The sequence below is a fragment of the Aspergillus candidus genome, assembly GCF_002847045.1.
Source record: "Aspergillus candidus strain CBS 102.13 unplaced genomic scaffold BDW47scaffold_32, whole genome shotgun sequence".
NCBI classification, from domain to species: domain Eukaryota; kingdom Fungi; phylum Ascomycota; class Eurotiomycetes; order Eurotiales; family Aspergillaceae; genus Aspergillus; species Aspergillus candidus.
The window spans coordinates 186,116-201,461 of NW_020194037.1; the positions used below are offsets into that span (position 1 = coordinate 186,116).

At 45.5% G+C, this 15,346-nt stretch overlaps 3 protein-coding genes and 3 non-coding genes across 6 annotated transcripts; 2 read left to right on the plus strand and 4 right to left on the minus strand.

Moving 5' to 3' along the window:
- The first annotated feature begins 3,495 nt into the window (after positions 1-3,495).
- BDW47DRAFT_t96 lies at positions 3,496-3,580 on the plus strand. The gene has a single exon. It is a non-coding gene; the product is annotated as a tRNA-Pro (tRNA).
- Positions 3,581-4,405: 825 nt separating this feature from the next.
- On the minus strand, positions 4,406-5,423 carry BDW47DRAFT_108072 (uncharacterized protein). Its single transcript, XM_024813151.1, has one exon. It carries the CDS (start codon positions 5,273-5,275, stop codon positions 4,589-4,591), a length of 687 nt encoding a protein of 228 aa, XP_024670801.1. The 5' UTR covers positions 5,276-5,423; the 3' UTR covers positions 4,406-4,588.
- A 3,274-nt stretch (positions 5,424-8,697) lies between these two features.
- BDW47DRAFT_108073 (conidial hydrophobin Hyp1/RodA) lies at positions 8,698-9,742 on the minus strand. Its single transcript, XM_024813152.1, has 3 exons — positions 9,223-9,742; positions 9,072-9,169; positions 8,698-9,021 (listed from the first exon to the last, which is right to left on the minus strand). The coding sequence occupies exons 1-3, from the start codon at positions 9,527-9,529 to the stop codon at positions 8,965-8,967; spliced, it is 462 nt and encodes a 153-aa protein (XP_024670802.1). The 5' UTR covers positions 9,530-9,742; the 3' UTR covers positions 8,698-8,964.
- Positions 9,743-12,880: 3,138 nt separating this feature from the next.
- On the minus strand, positions 12,881-12,952 carry BDW47DRAFT_t98. The gene has a single exon. It is a non-coding gene; the product is annotated as a tRNA-Ala (tRNA).
- Positions 12,953-12,971: 19 nt separating this feature from the next.
- On the minus strand, positions 12,972-13,043 carry BDW47DRAFT_t97. The gene has a single exon. It is a non-coding gene; the product is annotated as a tRNA-Glu (tRNA).
- A 1,349-nt stretch (positions 13,044-14,392) lies between these two features.
- On the plus strand, positions 14,393-14,980 carry BDW47DRAFT_126933 (uncharacterized protein; the record flags this gene model as incomplete). Its single annotated transcript, XM_024816644.1, has 2 exons — positions 14,393-14,453; positions 14,505-14,980. The coding sequence occupies 2 exons, from the start codon at positions 14,393-14,395 to the stop codon at positions 14,978-14,980; spliced, it is 537 nt and encodes a 178-aa protein (XP_024670803.1).
- Positions 14,981-15,346: the final 366 nt, after the last annotated feature.

Here is a 15,346-nt window from a genome sequence, read left to right on the forward strand (position 1 = left end):
GTCCTGTGTACTAGATATCTTAGCTCTATAATAAGCCTGCTGAGCATAAGATGCAGATAATTGGATAAGTTTCAGTGTAGGGCTATAGTCCGCAAGTGTATTCCGGGTGCGGGATTGACGGGGGAAATCTATAGGGAGCAAACCCATATGACAAGCCAATGGCAGCTGCTGGAAATACGAAGATGACATTCGCGAACCGAGATTCTCGCGCTCCTTGCTTCTTGCAGAGTCGGGATGTCTTGCTTTGTTGTGAGAGTGCTCTGCTGGCATGACCTATATGCCTGACATGTTTTGAATGGCACGGCGAATGAATCAAGCGGAATTTAAAGCGAAAGTGGGGCTTCAAGTAATGGCAGCTAGGCTCCTAAGTAATTTGATTTTATTGATTATTAGTGATTCGATAAATGAGACCAAGCGAATATATCTCACTAAGAAATCATCTGCAGGAATGTGACGATGCATGGGACAAGGCAGATTTAAGCTAGCCGGGATAGGATATATGACACGCTGAGAGGTAAGAAAATACGAAGAACGCATACTTATGCATACAGTACCCATGTTCAGACCCAATAGGTTCAACTCAATTCAATTTCTCTGCCTCTCCGTGTATATTTGGGTATCTTGAGAAAGCTGAGGGACAAGCCTGCAGCATTGTGGGGTCGAGTATCTTGGCCCGAACACTTACCCGTTACGTCCGCCAGGTACGTCGAAGTCATGGGACGCCTGATGGGATCTTTAGTGGCACAATGTAAGCCAGGGTTTTTACTCGAAACGAAACCTGTAGACGCCTGAGTTTCTTCATTTTGAAATCGAAACTTCTCTCTAGTAACATTATGCAATTGGTTATTCGATTGAAAGCTTTCTTGGCAATAAGAAGGATATCAATCGGTCATTTTGGCCATGATAGTTGCGCGATCTCACTTCATCCACAGTTTCCGATGAAAGTAGTTCAATCTCCTGTAAGCCTTGTGCCTTTCTAAGCGATCTCACAATTCCAGACCAGGAACGCCTCTTTGGGGGTCTAACAACGTAAGATCACATGTAATCAGTACATACGACCATAGGGTGTCCATCCGCTTCTCATAGGATGAGCAGTCTGATTGATAGCTATCAAAGTATAGTTTTGAAAATAATCACGACTTGACTGTAAATAGACACCTTGATACTTTGTGCTTGGTCAGTAACCTTATACCCAGTGACATATAGTTGACAGTGACTCGTGATCATGTAACGTGTGATTTTGGTGGACGGTGCCTGGTGAATGATCACCCAATGACATAGTTCTCTTCTTCTTTTATCCCTTTTGATTTCTTCACGCTCAATATGACTGCTGCCATTTGCCGCTTCTTTGGTTGCAGAAACCTGTCAAAGTCGAGGACGCACCTCCTTCGCCCTCCACCTCGGCTTCGGGGTCATTTTGTACCTCGTGGGAATATATAAAAGTCCAAAAGAATGACTATAGGTATATAACTAGGTAATAGTAGAATCAGAGTGATTTAGATGTATGTGGCTCTTCGAAAAAAGGGGAGCATTACCTACGTACCTACTATACTTACAAGGTCTACTCCCAAATTCTGTCACCTGAATTTCCAGTGATTGAGTGTTTACATGACGACAGAATATATATTTCTAGAGTTTGTGTTTTTCTTCTGTTCTCTCATTCCAGCCTCCCCTCTGTCATTCTCACTGGGAACTGTTGTACTCCCTAGCACCTTCTCTCCACTATTTTTGTTTTTGACGCTTTTCACAGACATATTTACACTACACATCAATACTAGAATTTTGAATGGTTTATCAATCGTCTTATTCCGGTACCACTGCGGCCGCAAACAAATTCTGCGAGGATTTGAACAGACCGTGTGAGAGACGTCAGAAATTGGTATGTGAGCTGAAAAGGTCCTTGGCGTTGACAAGGTCCCCGCACCATTCTGGGCATGTCTTCAAGTGTGTGATCTAGGTCAGCTCGAAGTTATCGTTAATAATTCTCGCCACAGTCCTTGGTTTGTCTCCTCTTTCGCAAAGCATTGCAGTCACCAGATCCCACTGTTGTGGTTACAAGAGCCCCAGGAGCTTGATGAGGATGCCAATTCTTCAATTGATCTACTCGACATGACGCCTGAGCAACGTGATCGGGACATACATTTTACTGAGGCACTCAAGCATGATGGTGGCTCCTGTGTTATTCGGAAAAACTAGGCCAGTAATGACCGCACTTATATACCCTGATTTCAGGCAGAAGTATCCACGTGCAGCAATTTTCTGGGATTTACTCTCGGTTTTTTGGCCTCCTGAAAAGATAAGGCGCTGGAAAGAGCTGATCTTCAAAGACTCGGACAATCTTACCAATGTCACATATGCCTGCTACAATTTCCTATGTCTGTCTCTGAAAGTACATTAGATGTGGAGAATGGGCGTGTTTGCTCTTCGGCCACTGGGGTACAATTCCACCATGACTGAACTTGAAGTGGAGTGGTACTGGCAACCGGAGCAAGAACATGCTATATCTGATTTGGTGCCTTTGAACAAGCTTCCCTTGTCGTCTGCCGGTCTCGATGCGCCGAGATCCGAACCAGACTACCCAATGTTTGTAATGGCCAAGTTCGGCTCAGAAGTCGTCAATAAGGGTGAAAACAGGAGACCGGTTTATTATCAAGACACAAACCCTGGAACGCCCGCCTCTCCTCAGCAAGGACCTCCTTGAGCTTCAATTTAATTTGCAAATAATATCTTCTATGGCTAGCGCTGGAGGAGTTGATCGTCTAAGCAACGCGTGTTATGATGACAATATCCCATCTATGTACAGCCTTAAAGGCAGCTATGTTGGGCAGTGGCTCGACTCATGTGCTTCGGCGGGTGATGGCGAGCGCCAGGGTCAAGCCGCGCATGGTCAGAATTCATTTGATTTACCATATCAATTTCGCTGAATGTCGAGCAGAGGAGTCGGTGACAGGATTCCTTTTCAGGTTATGCCAGAGTTTATTGACACTACGTTTACAATGGTCCCACTTAGCCTACAGACTCAGAAAATTCATCGACCAAATAGTCGCTCTGATCTTGCCGTATAATTGTTTTAGGCTGAGCTTTGTAATTCATTCTAGCAATTTGGTTGGGGAGATAATAACCCCCTAGCTGTCTGCCAGCCTAGTGATAATCGACAAATGGATAAATGTTCATTGATCTCGAAAAACCTTTGGTTGGGCCAAACAGTTTGGATGGACATGTAATTACGGGGGCCGCTCTCAATATATATATAATTTATACTCACCACTACAAATGCCATCGACATTACTTTACCAGCACCTCGAAAGGTAAGAGCTTATCCTCCATGGTTAAATTATATTTGTTAATATACATAACATCGAAAGATAATATAGAAACTATTAAATATATCCATATACATAACCCAGCCCTAATGTACCATGGAACGAGGATTTGGAGCATTGATAAGAAGGGCTCAGATATATTTTCTAAAATCCCAATATTAAATAACGAGTCGCCCGGATGGTCTAGTGGTATGATTCTCGCTTTGGGTTACCACCTAATCTGCGAGAGGCCCCGCGTTCGAATCGCGGTTCGGGCCCATCTCCTTTTTTTTTCTTTTCTTTTCTCTTTCTCTCTGATTCTGCCTTTTTGATTTCTTTGCTCCCCTTTCTTTCATTTTAGTATTATTTGACCGCAGCCTGTATAAAAGCCGATTTAATCTACATATCAGCTCTGTTTTCACAAAATAGCTTCTCTGAAGAGAATGGTTTCGGAATTACTGGGTAACAAGCCCTTGAGGTTGTGGTCATGGTTTATTACAGTTATGGGTCTACCGTAGGTTCTTTGGTATCGTTTCGGTCCAGCTGCGGGAGTATCAACTTATCATACTACGAGTATTTAGAGTTACCCATAGGAGACCTACACTGCAAAACCCGTACTTCCGATCAAGCCAAAATAAAACAAAAAAAAAAAAAAAAGGTATGGCTTGGTATATAAATTGGGAACAATTTTTCAAAAGGGACTGGTATTTTCCTAGTCGATTGTTATGCTAAGGCATAGCTACTATTGGGGTATACAACGTAGCTAGAGCCATCAAGCTACCTTAGGATTTTCATGTATATACCTTTCTAATAATCATGAACCCTACTAAAACACCAAAAGGACGAACCAGAGTAGATACTATCGCCTCGATGGAAGGGGGATATCCATCGCTACACCACTAATGCTAATGCTGGTTGATGCCTGATTGACCATTTCTTGGACGGGCATCAGATCTCCAGTTTCAATGAACCTAGTCCTATACCCTTTCAAAATTATGAACAAGTCACCCCAAACCGTTGTGACCTTGAAGTAGAACTAACGTCCTGTCTGCTAAGTAAAACCAGCAAGCTCAATTTGACAATGATTAAATCTCTAGTACACTCTTTGACCCCTTATGTTGGTGACGTGCATACAAGGGACATGAAGTTTTACAAGCCATTTTAGGTGGTTAATCGATATTCTCTCAGAGCTGTAGTCTCAAGACTATTTGTCTGCACCGAAATTTCAGAGCGCGCCCATTGGCGTTTGGGCAATGGCTTTTTTGAAACACCCAACTAGAGCGACGCTATGTAGCGGCCTGAGCATCATTCTCAGCCAACGCCTTCACCGACCTCTTCTCCTTCTCCGCGCCATTCCGCCGCTGCGCAACATCACACAGCTCCAGATCCCCACACTCGCAGTCCCCATCCCTCAACCACCGGTAAGTGATACTCCAGCGGTTCTCTCTCAGCCGAACAGTCCCATCAGGCAGCGTGTCCGTTTTCCGCTTCTTGATACCATGCGTCCAATGCAGCCGGGAGTCGCCCGCCATCTGCATCATACTCCGCGGAGTCAAATCAACCTCGACCCTGCGGTCGCCCCGCCGGAACTGCATGAGCGCAGGAGCCCCCAGCGACAGCGCATACAGCTGGTCGTAGGGCCCGTGGGCGTCTACATGCGGCGGGATGCCCGCGCCGGGAGGGTAGAACTGCAGACAGACCTGATCGGGCGGGCGGGATTCCGTCGGCGGGATGAGCGGGCGCAGCCAGTCTGGGAACTCCTTGTAGGGGATTTCCGGGTCGATGTCGAAGGTCTTGTAGTCGAAGGTGTAGCCGTAATGTAGAGATAGACGGCCTGGGCGATCGGCCCATTCCAGCCCCTTGAAGAGGGCGATTAGACGCTGCTCGTGCTCAGCTGACACGAAGTCATCTTGCCACAAGAGGCCGTGAGGCTCGATGGGCAGCTCGGTCAATTGGGTTGGCGTTTCCGTCATGGCCGTCGCGGTGGTTGTGATGGTTGCACGTGACGGATAGATTTTGCTTCGGCCATTTAGTCCACGGATTTAAAACACTTAGACAAACATTGTGCTGCAATGCTTGCTTAAATGTCTAATGATCTTTGACGCGAGAGCCTAGCTGCTCGAGAGCTGCACGCTCGAGAAACAACAAATACGAAGGGAAAACGACGAAAAAGCTTCATATTAGTCATCTGTTGCCGCTTTAACAAACTTGTGACAGCAGCTCATCTTACCCGCTACGCCACGATGCTTTTCATCTACAGCACTATGTACTATGACAGAAACCTACATATATCTCTAACATAGTACAATCCAGTACATACGACCATAGGGTGTGGAGAACAGGGCTTCCCGTCCGCTCAGCCGTACTTAAGCCACACGCCGGCCGGTTAGTAGTATGGTGGGTGACCACATGCGAATCCCGGCTGTTGTATGTTTTTCTTTTTGCGTGTCTTCTCTTTTGAAGACACTACTACTTCACGAGAGTATCTCTGAAGCAAAACTATTATTGTCTGGGTACATATTTGAGGATCTCTGTCCAACTCGCCGGCCGCTGACGAACGTGGAGCGCGCAACGGCCTATGCTGAGCGTTGTATCGGTATCTCCTGCTTATACGTAGCTGAAAATTGGACACGACAATAGATGAAGTTTGAGTCTCAGGGGAGAGAACTAGTTCCTGGATAATGTTGAACATAAGTAGCATGCGGCCTATGTGACCATCATATAAGTGCTACTGACGCTAAATTGTAGAATCAACTAGTGGAAAAAGCTGCTATAAAGGTTAGATATCTTAAAAATCACCTAAAGCGAGGAGACCGTCTCCATAATTGGGTTACTCAGTAGGACTGTGAAAGACTAGCACTACCTAGTATTCATAGGTATTATCATTCCCGGCAATGTCAACATTATTTGCTATTATATGTTGGAACATCAATATTGTCACTTTTGGTCTAGTGTTCGAGAACAGATGTCTTGATCATCTCCACTGTTTAAATTACTCAATTCTTCACTTCACGTCCACTCAGATTCGAGAAACAAACATGTCTGTTGGTACAGAATGACGAGCGCTACGTGCGATGAGATCGGAATACAGAGTCAGTGGCTTGCTAACAACAAATAGAACCATGCTCGACGCTGCAAAGATTGTCTTCTCTGTCTCCGCCTTTCCTGGTGCGATGTCCCGGTTTCCATTAACACCGGCTTTAGAGAGCCTCATTAGCTGGGGCCCCGGTGGTAACGAGCAGTACGAACAGTTCATGTCGATCATCTACATTCTCTGGGGAATCTATTCTATTCTCAAAGAAACACACAATGAAAAACAGGGAAGCATCGAACACTTCCTGGATCTCACCATTGTTGCAGATGTTGCACATAATTCCATCACGACAGTCATGGCAAGTTTTCATTGGGAAGGGCAGGATTTATCTTGCTGCTAATATACTTGCAGGCTTGCTCTCAGGCGGTCTAAAAGGGAATACTACGCGGAGTTGGCAAATGGATTAGCCGCAGCATTCATGATCTTAGGAACAAGGAGTTGCGATATGTCCTGAACAACTCATGAGAAAATCTGCACCAGCATCTAGCAAATGATCGACAATGCCCTCTTGACTTGCTCGGCAACAGACGCTGCATAATATTCAGTCTTTCCTGGATTGTTATTAGAATGTTGCTGGGTATTGATGCGCAACATGATCACGACCAAGTGGCAACAGAATTGGCACGATGGTGGATTTTAAACAGCGAGGGCGGCATTGGAGAATGGCTACGTCCGGACGTTGACGGTGTAGGTGCAAAGGCACAGGTCCGAGAAGGTGATGATCGTGTTAGATAGGACTTTTTGCTTGTGTGGGGGCATGAGATGTCAAGTTTTCAGAAGCCAGGAAGATCGGAGCAGTCAAAGATCTGATGAATATGCTCTGAAATATATTGTTTTACGCCTTTTAGGCTGACCAAGAAAGCCTCCCCTGTAGATATATAAAGTCTCTTCTTCACTGGTTTCCTAGGGTTGCTAGCTGCAGGCACCCCTACAAGATTAGCGGTAGGGCCCAAGGTACTGTTCAACTAGTATTGATAGTATTGGGCATGTTAGAGACCCAAGGGAATACCATCAGAACGGATGGAAAATGAATGAAAAGCTCATGAAATCATAGAAATCTATCTCTGGAATATGGAGGAAGCCATCTACATGCAGGCTCGGTGAAATTCCCCTGCCTGGTGAGGCGCTAGGCCTAATTAGGCATCAACATATATATAACTGACTCTGACGCGCAGATAGGACTGAATTGAAATTGCTCCAGTACAAGAATGTTAAGAGGAATTCTCCGGTGACATGTTACTCTGTATGTCATGTTGTTGAAAATAATTAACATTACCAGTAAAATTAGACTCCCAGTCAGTTATGTGTGTACCGTCCAATAATTAAGTTGAGAGCTGAAAGCGGAAGAAAGTTGTTCGTTTTGAGATTAATCCAAGCCTTGAACCCAATCCTGTTTTCTGACAAAGAGAGACTAAGCTTCTGGCCAGAGGGCATAGTCACTCACTATTACTCACAGAAATTGATTAGGTTGGTGATACATAGCATATTTCTTGGTCCAGTCCGATAATGATCCAAGGACCATTCTAGCCATGTGAGACTGACACGAGAGGCGGAGCGAGAGACTGATTTATCAATGTAAAATTATGGGAGCTCGTTGCTAAGCACCATCAAGAATGGCTTGAAGAGAAACGCTATATGAATATTGAATATATTTAGTCACAGAAATACTCATCTCATTGAGTTAGATAGTATTATAAACACTCCAACATTAACCCACAAGTGCTAATAATTATTTAGTACATTCAATTTCTACTTTAAGCACACATGTAACCCATATTAATACAAGATCAAATCTACCCAACAGGATTTCTTTTTAAGTGATCCATTGCTACTTATTATCTGGATTTCAACCTTGTGTCCTAATTATACTATCAACCCACCTTCCCAACGATTTCTTGCTGTTCACCGTGCGAGTGATCCCCTTTAGCACTTTGTTTTCATGCACCAACTAGTCTCCTTCAACACGTTTACATAGAATTAATTCAGATGTATATGGGACAAGTCTAAGAACTGATAAAGCCCTGGTTTAAATTCCTCCCCTGGAAGTGCCTATTCTATCCTAATGCTAATGCTAATGCTAAATAGAGAATTATCACTCTCGTGGCAAATGCTGTAAATCACGATTTTGACCGCAAGGTACATCATCAGCTCATATTCAAATGATATATTATCGACGGAAGTGCCTTAACAATGGGCCTATGAAGACTTCCGATTGATGGTATCCTCAGAATGGCCTTAATCATCCCGAATTCTAAGTTGTGGGACAGTCATGGAGCTGAAAGCCACTCTTAAAGATTCAAATGGAAGTTTAGAAAGCTCTTTCTATTATGTATGAATTAGATACAGAGACAAACGAACGACAAGCGAACAGCATAATTGACCCAGCTGAGCCCAGACACTAGCATGCCGGTAGTACCAGGCAACCGGAATAAAAAACCTTGCTGGGGCATTCAGGTTGTACACAGTATGTACACACATTCAATGTATACTCCCTGCCAGACACCCGGAGTTACAGAAGGGTGTCTCTATGCTTCTTCCCGACTATAGGGAAGGCGCTGTACATACTGCTTAGATGAGGGAGCCAAGGGCGACGCAGGGAATCGCAACTCTAACGACGTTGCCGCTCTAGGAGACTGTCAGTACGGGTTGGGCCTCAGTAGTGAGGAGACACGTACATCTTGCGATGCATCCTGCTGGCAGCAAGCGATGTTCTGCTTGCACTTCGCTGCGACAAGCTGGTTGTCCCCACCGCCGACAACATTCAGAACAGGGACTATCACAACAATTAGCTTCAGGTGTGATTGTGCACGATCAAAGGGTTCTCGCCTTTCGCAATCATATCGTTGCACTGGCCAAAGAGACCCAGGCCGTCACCACCGGGACCGCCGCCAAGGGCGGTTTTGATGACACCGGCGGGAGGACCCATATTAGCAGTGTTGATGTCGTGAGTGTAGGTGGCCTTGTTACAGCAAGAGACACTGGCATCATTGCCACACTTGGCCTGGGCCTGCTTGACGGTGTACTTCTTATCAACGGGGAACTTAACGTTGTCAACCTTGTCAGAGACACTTTCACTATTAGGAATAGCCACAGCAATGGAGGCGAAGAGGAGAGCAGTGATAACGAATTTCATGTTGATAGTCCGAGGTTAGTTATTTGCTTTGTTGGGTCACAGGAGAATAGTTGGCTTGGAAGAGTCTGTGCAGGAAGAGGCAAGAATAGGAGATTGAGCGGTGTTGACGAGGAACTCAATGCCAGGATGGAAGAGGGTTTTTTTATTCTTCTTATGGCCGCTCAGTATCTTCCACTCCATAACCCTTACTCCGCAGTATTAAGGAGCCTTAGCCGTGCATTCCAGGTCAGGACACGGCTTAGGCATTCCAGGTCAGGACGTGGAACATATTAAACTTCTACTAGTGGTTGCTGAAGGAACAAGTCACCATTAGATAGCTTCATCCGGGTAGTTGGACGTGTCTATTAGAGACCATGCACAGTTAGGTGGGTTAAGAGGGTCGGAAGTGATTAGAAGATCCGGTTGGTGCTTTGACTAGGATTAATCTGATCCATACAAGATGTTTGCTTTTGAAGCTGTAGTAGTTCGGTGATTTAGTATCAGGTTCAACACCTACATCCCTTTCTTGGCTCGCGATGGGTCGATAGATCCACCTTGGAATCAATGATCCACGCTCTAATACATGCAAGGATTGAACAGATAGTTCCAGTTCTCCCAATCATGGATCCAGACTGATCAAGGGAAGTCCGAAGACAAAAGAAAAGGGGAAAGGACATGCAATTTAGTCACAAGCCTGACTGCTCCTTCTACCAGGCGAATGACTCCTCCAGATACTAGTAGTAAGTGACAGCCTCAGGCTGCCGGCCTGCCAAGACCTGTGGGTGTTGAGTCGATGAAGACACCGCAGGCTAACAGGTTTCCCAATGTACACAGGCCACGGTAGTATACACATAACATGTTTCCTAACCAAGTCGCCCATCCCGACCAAGCCGCCCACCCTGTATTGAAGTATATAAGATGTCTATTTTATACTCATATATGTCGACAGCAAAGAGGTATAAAGGACTAATACTCCTAGAATAGCATAAATAGAACATATAGAATCAATATTCGCAATTTTCAGACTTGTAAAATCTAATTATAATTCTTAATTAGTAGTAATAATAAAATATGGAAAAATACACATGTAATTGATATTAACTATAGAATTACCTACTTTAACAGGCTACAATTTTATAAATAATAAATATGGTACTTCATTGAGCTATACTTTCAATCTTGGTTCCTAGAAATAACTACTTATCCGGATATATAAGTATAGAGATAGAGCATTTTTTATGCAATACAGGGTGGGTGGCTCAGTCAGGGTGGGTGACTTGGTAAGGAAACACGTTACGTGTATACTGCCGTGGCCTGTGTACACTGGGAAACCTGTTAGCCTGCGGTGTCTTCATCGACTCAACACCCACAGGTCTTGGCAGGTAGGGTGCCTGAGGCTACAGCCTATTAATGTGATAATCAAAGAGCGAATATGATTCACAAGCCTGACTGGAAAAGACTAGAGATCTTCATCATGAAGACTTTATCAAATTCTCTCTTGTACTTATATCCTTTTTTCTAGTAAATTTATCTGGATTATGTTTAGACTAGAAAAGTAGTAAAGTTAAAGTATGCTCCAAAGAACTACCGGGAAATTCAGATAGACGAGAGATAGAAAGCTACTTTGTAAAATATTCTTAGGTTAAATAGGACTTTACTTTTGACCCAGTCAGAGAGTGTGTAGCCTGATTAAACCTAACCAGTTAGTAAGGAGTACTATACGAAGAAATCTTCACTAATAGATCCTGAGGTATATCAGATAAACAGTATGGATTATGAAAGAAAGAAGAATAAAAAATTTAAGATACAACTATCTACAATGAAGTAACTTCCTATTACATCTACTCACTTGTGCTATTGTTCAAATGTGACTTCTGGTAATACAAGTCTGAGGTGAAGGATTATCAAGCAACTGAAAGCTTCGGCTTCATGGAACAGCAGCAACAAAGTAGCAACACTGTGAGCGCTAGGATGGGTGAGCACCAACATATATACGCTGCTGTATATTTTTCTCCTTTTGCTTTTTTTACTCTATCTTGATCAACTGATTTGCTGAGACATCGGACGTATTAGTGCAATGGCTGATATAACTTATGGCAGACCCGTTCATTTGAAAGCACCTAATCAATGCAAAAAGACGGCAAAGGCGCCTCGTGGTCTAACAAATCCGGCTCAGCAAAGCCCACTTCCTCCTCCATACACTTCAAACACATACGGCTAGATCCAAACAACCCAATACTATGGTCTTGCCCCTTCTGCGACAGGGTTCGTGCGCCACCGCGTCGAAGGCCAATGACGGCTTGCGAACGTGGGATTCTTGTGGTTCGACGAGGATGCTGAGACCGAGATGTCCGATATTGCCTGCGATTCTTCGTATCTAGTTGGGTGCGGGCGTGTCGAAGGGGTCGGTCAGGACGACAGCAGCGACGAAGATGGAGTCTTCTGAGCATAGAGCGAGTGCGGTGCTCAAGTCTTCCGGCTCGATATTGATGGTTCCGGATTCGAATTTCGCGACGCACGCGAATGCCTCTTGTAGGGTCAGGGCCTTTGATTGAGGTGACTTCAGCATTGGGATACGCGCGATAATTGCAAAGGCTGTATGCAGATTGTAGAGACAAAGCGGTCGGCGCCGAAAGATTGGCGCCAATCTTTAGGTATCCATGCAGATCACTGCTACAACATCGCGTAATCCCAGCTTTTGTGCCATGAGTCGCAGATATTTGATTCCACAGTCCCAAACATTCTCCTCTGATAAAGCAGCTACCTGCCATGGATTACACACCTCAAAGAATGGTGCCAGCGACTTGGATCGGTCATTCAAGAAATTCTTTGCTTTTCGGTCTCCAAATTGCACGAGTTGATTGCGTGCCTATCTCGCCGGGCCCTTTGCGGCCAGAAGGTCCCTTGCCGCATCAACGAGGAGCTCCAGCAATCCAAACTGGGAGCAAATCTTATCTCAGCCAAACGACACACTCGAATTGAGGACGTCCCAAAGACTCAAGAACCACTGAGATACCAAGACATGCTCGCGGAGCGAAACCCGCCAATCATGGACAAGGCTTCCCAATACCACCAGCTTGAATCCTTGGAACGTGACTCGAGTAAAGTTCTCCTTGTTACTGGCGACGACTGGATCACCGTAGTATCCTTGGGCGCATCTAATTTCAGCAGAGTAAATCGAAATTCAGCTTGGCGAGCGATATGTTGTTTTCGTTGACCCCGGAAACAAGAGCATTGATTATGCGCCCAAATGTCGACATACTTCGATTGTGGTGACTACACTCCGTTGAAACACAGGCTTTCTTGCACGGTCTGGAATTCAAGCCAACACTAACTGCACCTGAGGATTGATTATAAAAAAGGCAAAAAAGATGGACTCGCGGGGAATCGAACCCCGGACCACTCACATGCTAAGCGAGTATTATACCACTAAACCACAAGCCCATTTGGTGCAAAGAAATGCTTCCGATGCGGGGAATCGAACCCCGAGCTGCCGTGTGAGAGACGGCGATGTTAACCATTACACCACATCGGATTGTTATTGAAAGCTGTTTACTCTGCTTCAATCTTCTTGGGCTGCCTCTATACGGACTCCAATCAACTGACAAAAACTCTCTATGGTCCTCACATTCAGGCTCAACACCCCCCATCCAGCTCGAACTAGGGTTTCCGGCACGAGGTCAGATTCAGGGGTTGGGTAGATTCCATAGATTATCGAGATCTGAAATCTAACGCTATGCTGTGATGTATCATCTGATCCTATAACTTTATAACCTTAACTTCGACAAACGACTACCCCGAAAACTCTAAATAATTCCTCCTGACTTACCCTTGCTAGGAGACCCAATAATTTCTTCTCTTCTGGACTCAACCAACGATCTCAGAGGAGCTTCATATTTGAAACCTCTGATCTAGCCCTCATACCCGGCCAGATGGGTTGCCTGCCAGGAACCCCAGCCCCTCCGAAACGCCACCAAAATTCGGTCAGGGAGGGGCAATGCTCAACAATGGCATTCTTTTCCCGTTTCTGACACTTCAACAGGTAGGAACCTACTATTATGCACATGGTTTTGGAATGCCAACGGCCTCGCGGCCCAGCATTGCGGGGAGCCTGGTTTGAAGTAAACCAGCAGCAGTACACGTAAGAGGCATGGCCCTTGCATACCGCAATGCAAGGGCAGTGTCACTCCACTAGGCTTAATCTTTTTCCCTACCGAGGATCAGCAAGCTCTGCTCCCTCTCTTTGAACCACGTATTATTCGTGCCAACGTCGTTGTAAGGGGCCCAAGTGCGTCTATCGTAGGATATCAGGGCTTCCAACGGATCGAATACGCATTCTCGCGATCGATCTTCGCGACGGGTAGCTGTGATAATCTTCGTCCTTACTAGATTATCCCGTAACGGTATAAAATGGACCAAATTGCCATTTACCCGGAGAGATATCTTGACAACCTTAGGTTTTGTAAATGATCTTACCTCCTGTGCCTTGAGATAAGCTCACAGAGGGCGACGCGTGGCTCTGATCGAGATCTCTCTACGGAAACGCAGTTCATGAGAGTCGATCATTGTGGCGCAGTCCAGCATATTCATTCTACGTTATACGGGTTGTTGGTTGCCTTCTTCTGTATTGAAGCTATACGTGTGAGCCACGCGTTCTCAGGAGCTCAAGGGTGTTTGTATGAGTGATTAACTGTGTTGGTGTAGTAGAAACATGAGACGTGAGGTACATCGACGACATAGTTCCAGTATAGCAAGAAAGATATAAAATGGATCAATCAACCCGTCTACTGTCCTTCTCCATCACAGTTCAAGTCATTCCATCTCATTCTACAATCACCTACCAACCAAAGAAACATCCAGTTTCCCGCTTGAACCATCTTCAACATGAAGCTCTCCACCATCCTCCCGTTCGTGGCCCTGGCCGCTGCTGCTCCGACGCAAAACGGTACTTGACTTTCAACCCTGATGGGCAAAGAAAGGGACTAACATTCTCCAGAGCAAAACGACAGCATCAATCCGACCTTGAACCACCTCACCAAGCCCCTCGCTCGCGATGATCCCCATATCCCGAACAACGGCTACGGGAATGGCAACAACGGCTACGGCCATGGCAACAACGGCAATGGCAATGGTGGCCACCACCGAGGTAATTGGAAGCGCGACATCGAAGACAAGGAGGACAACATCAACCCCGCCTTAAACCACCTCACCAAGCCCCTCGCTCGCGACGATCCCCATATCCCGCACAACGGCTGCAACGGCGGCCGAGGTAACTGGAAGCGCGACGACCCCCACATCCAGAACAACGGCTGCGGCAATGGCAACAACGGCTATGGCAACGGCGACAACCGCGGTGGTCATCACAGGGGTGGCTGGAAGCGCGAGGAGGAGGGCAATGGTGGCGGCAATGGGAATGGTAACGGTAACGGTAATGGCCAGGGCCATGGCAATGCAGGAAACGGAAATTGGTGAAAGAAGAGGACAGTAGCTACCGTGGTCAAATAGATTGTCTGACCAGAAAAAGCAGACTCTAATTCCCACTGGTGTCTATCTCTCTTTGACGTATCGTTGATTCTATTACTTTTATAGACCAGATATCATCAATAAGTTGATTTTGATCATCCCGTTGCTTGTCTTGCAGCACATGGCTTAAAACTACCAAAATATATGAAACAATACTGTTGTCTTTGGATTTTTTGCTCGCCCATTGAATCATTGTAATGACTTCCCTGTTTCCGGCCCTGTCATAGCCCTAACCAGATTGATACTTGTCTAGGTGTTGGGGTAAACTTAGTACCTTACGTTCTCTTCATCATTGGGAGCAACTGGGGGGCGCAG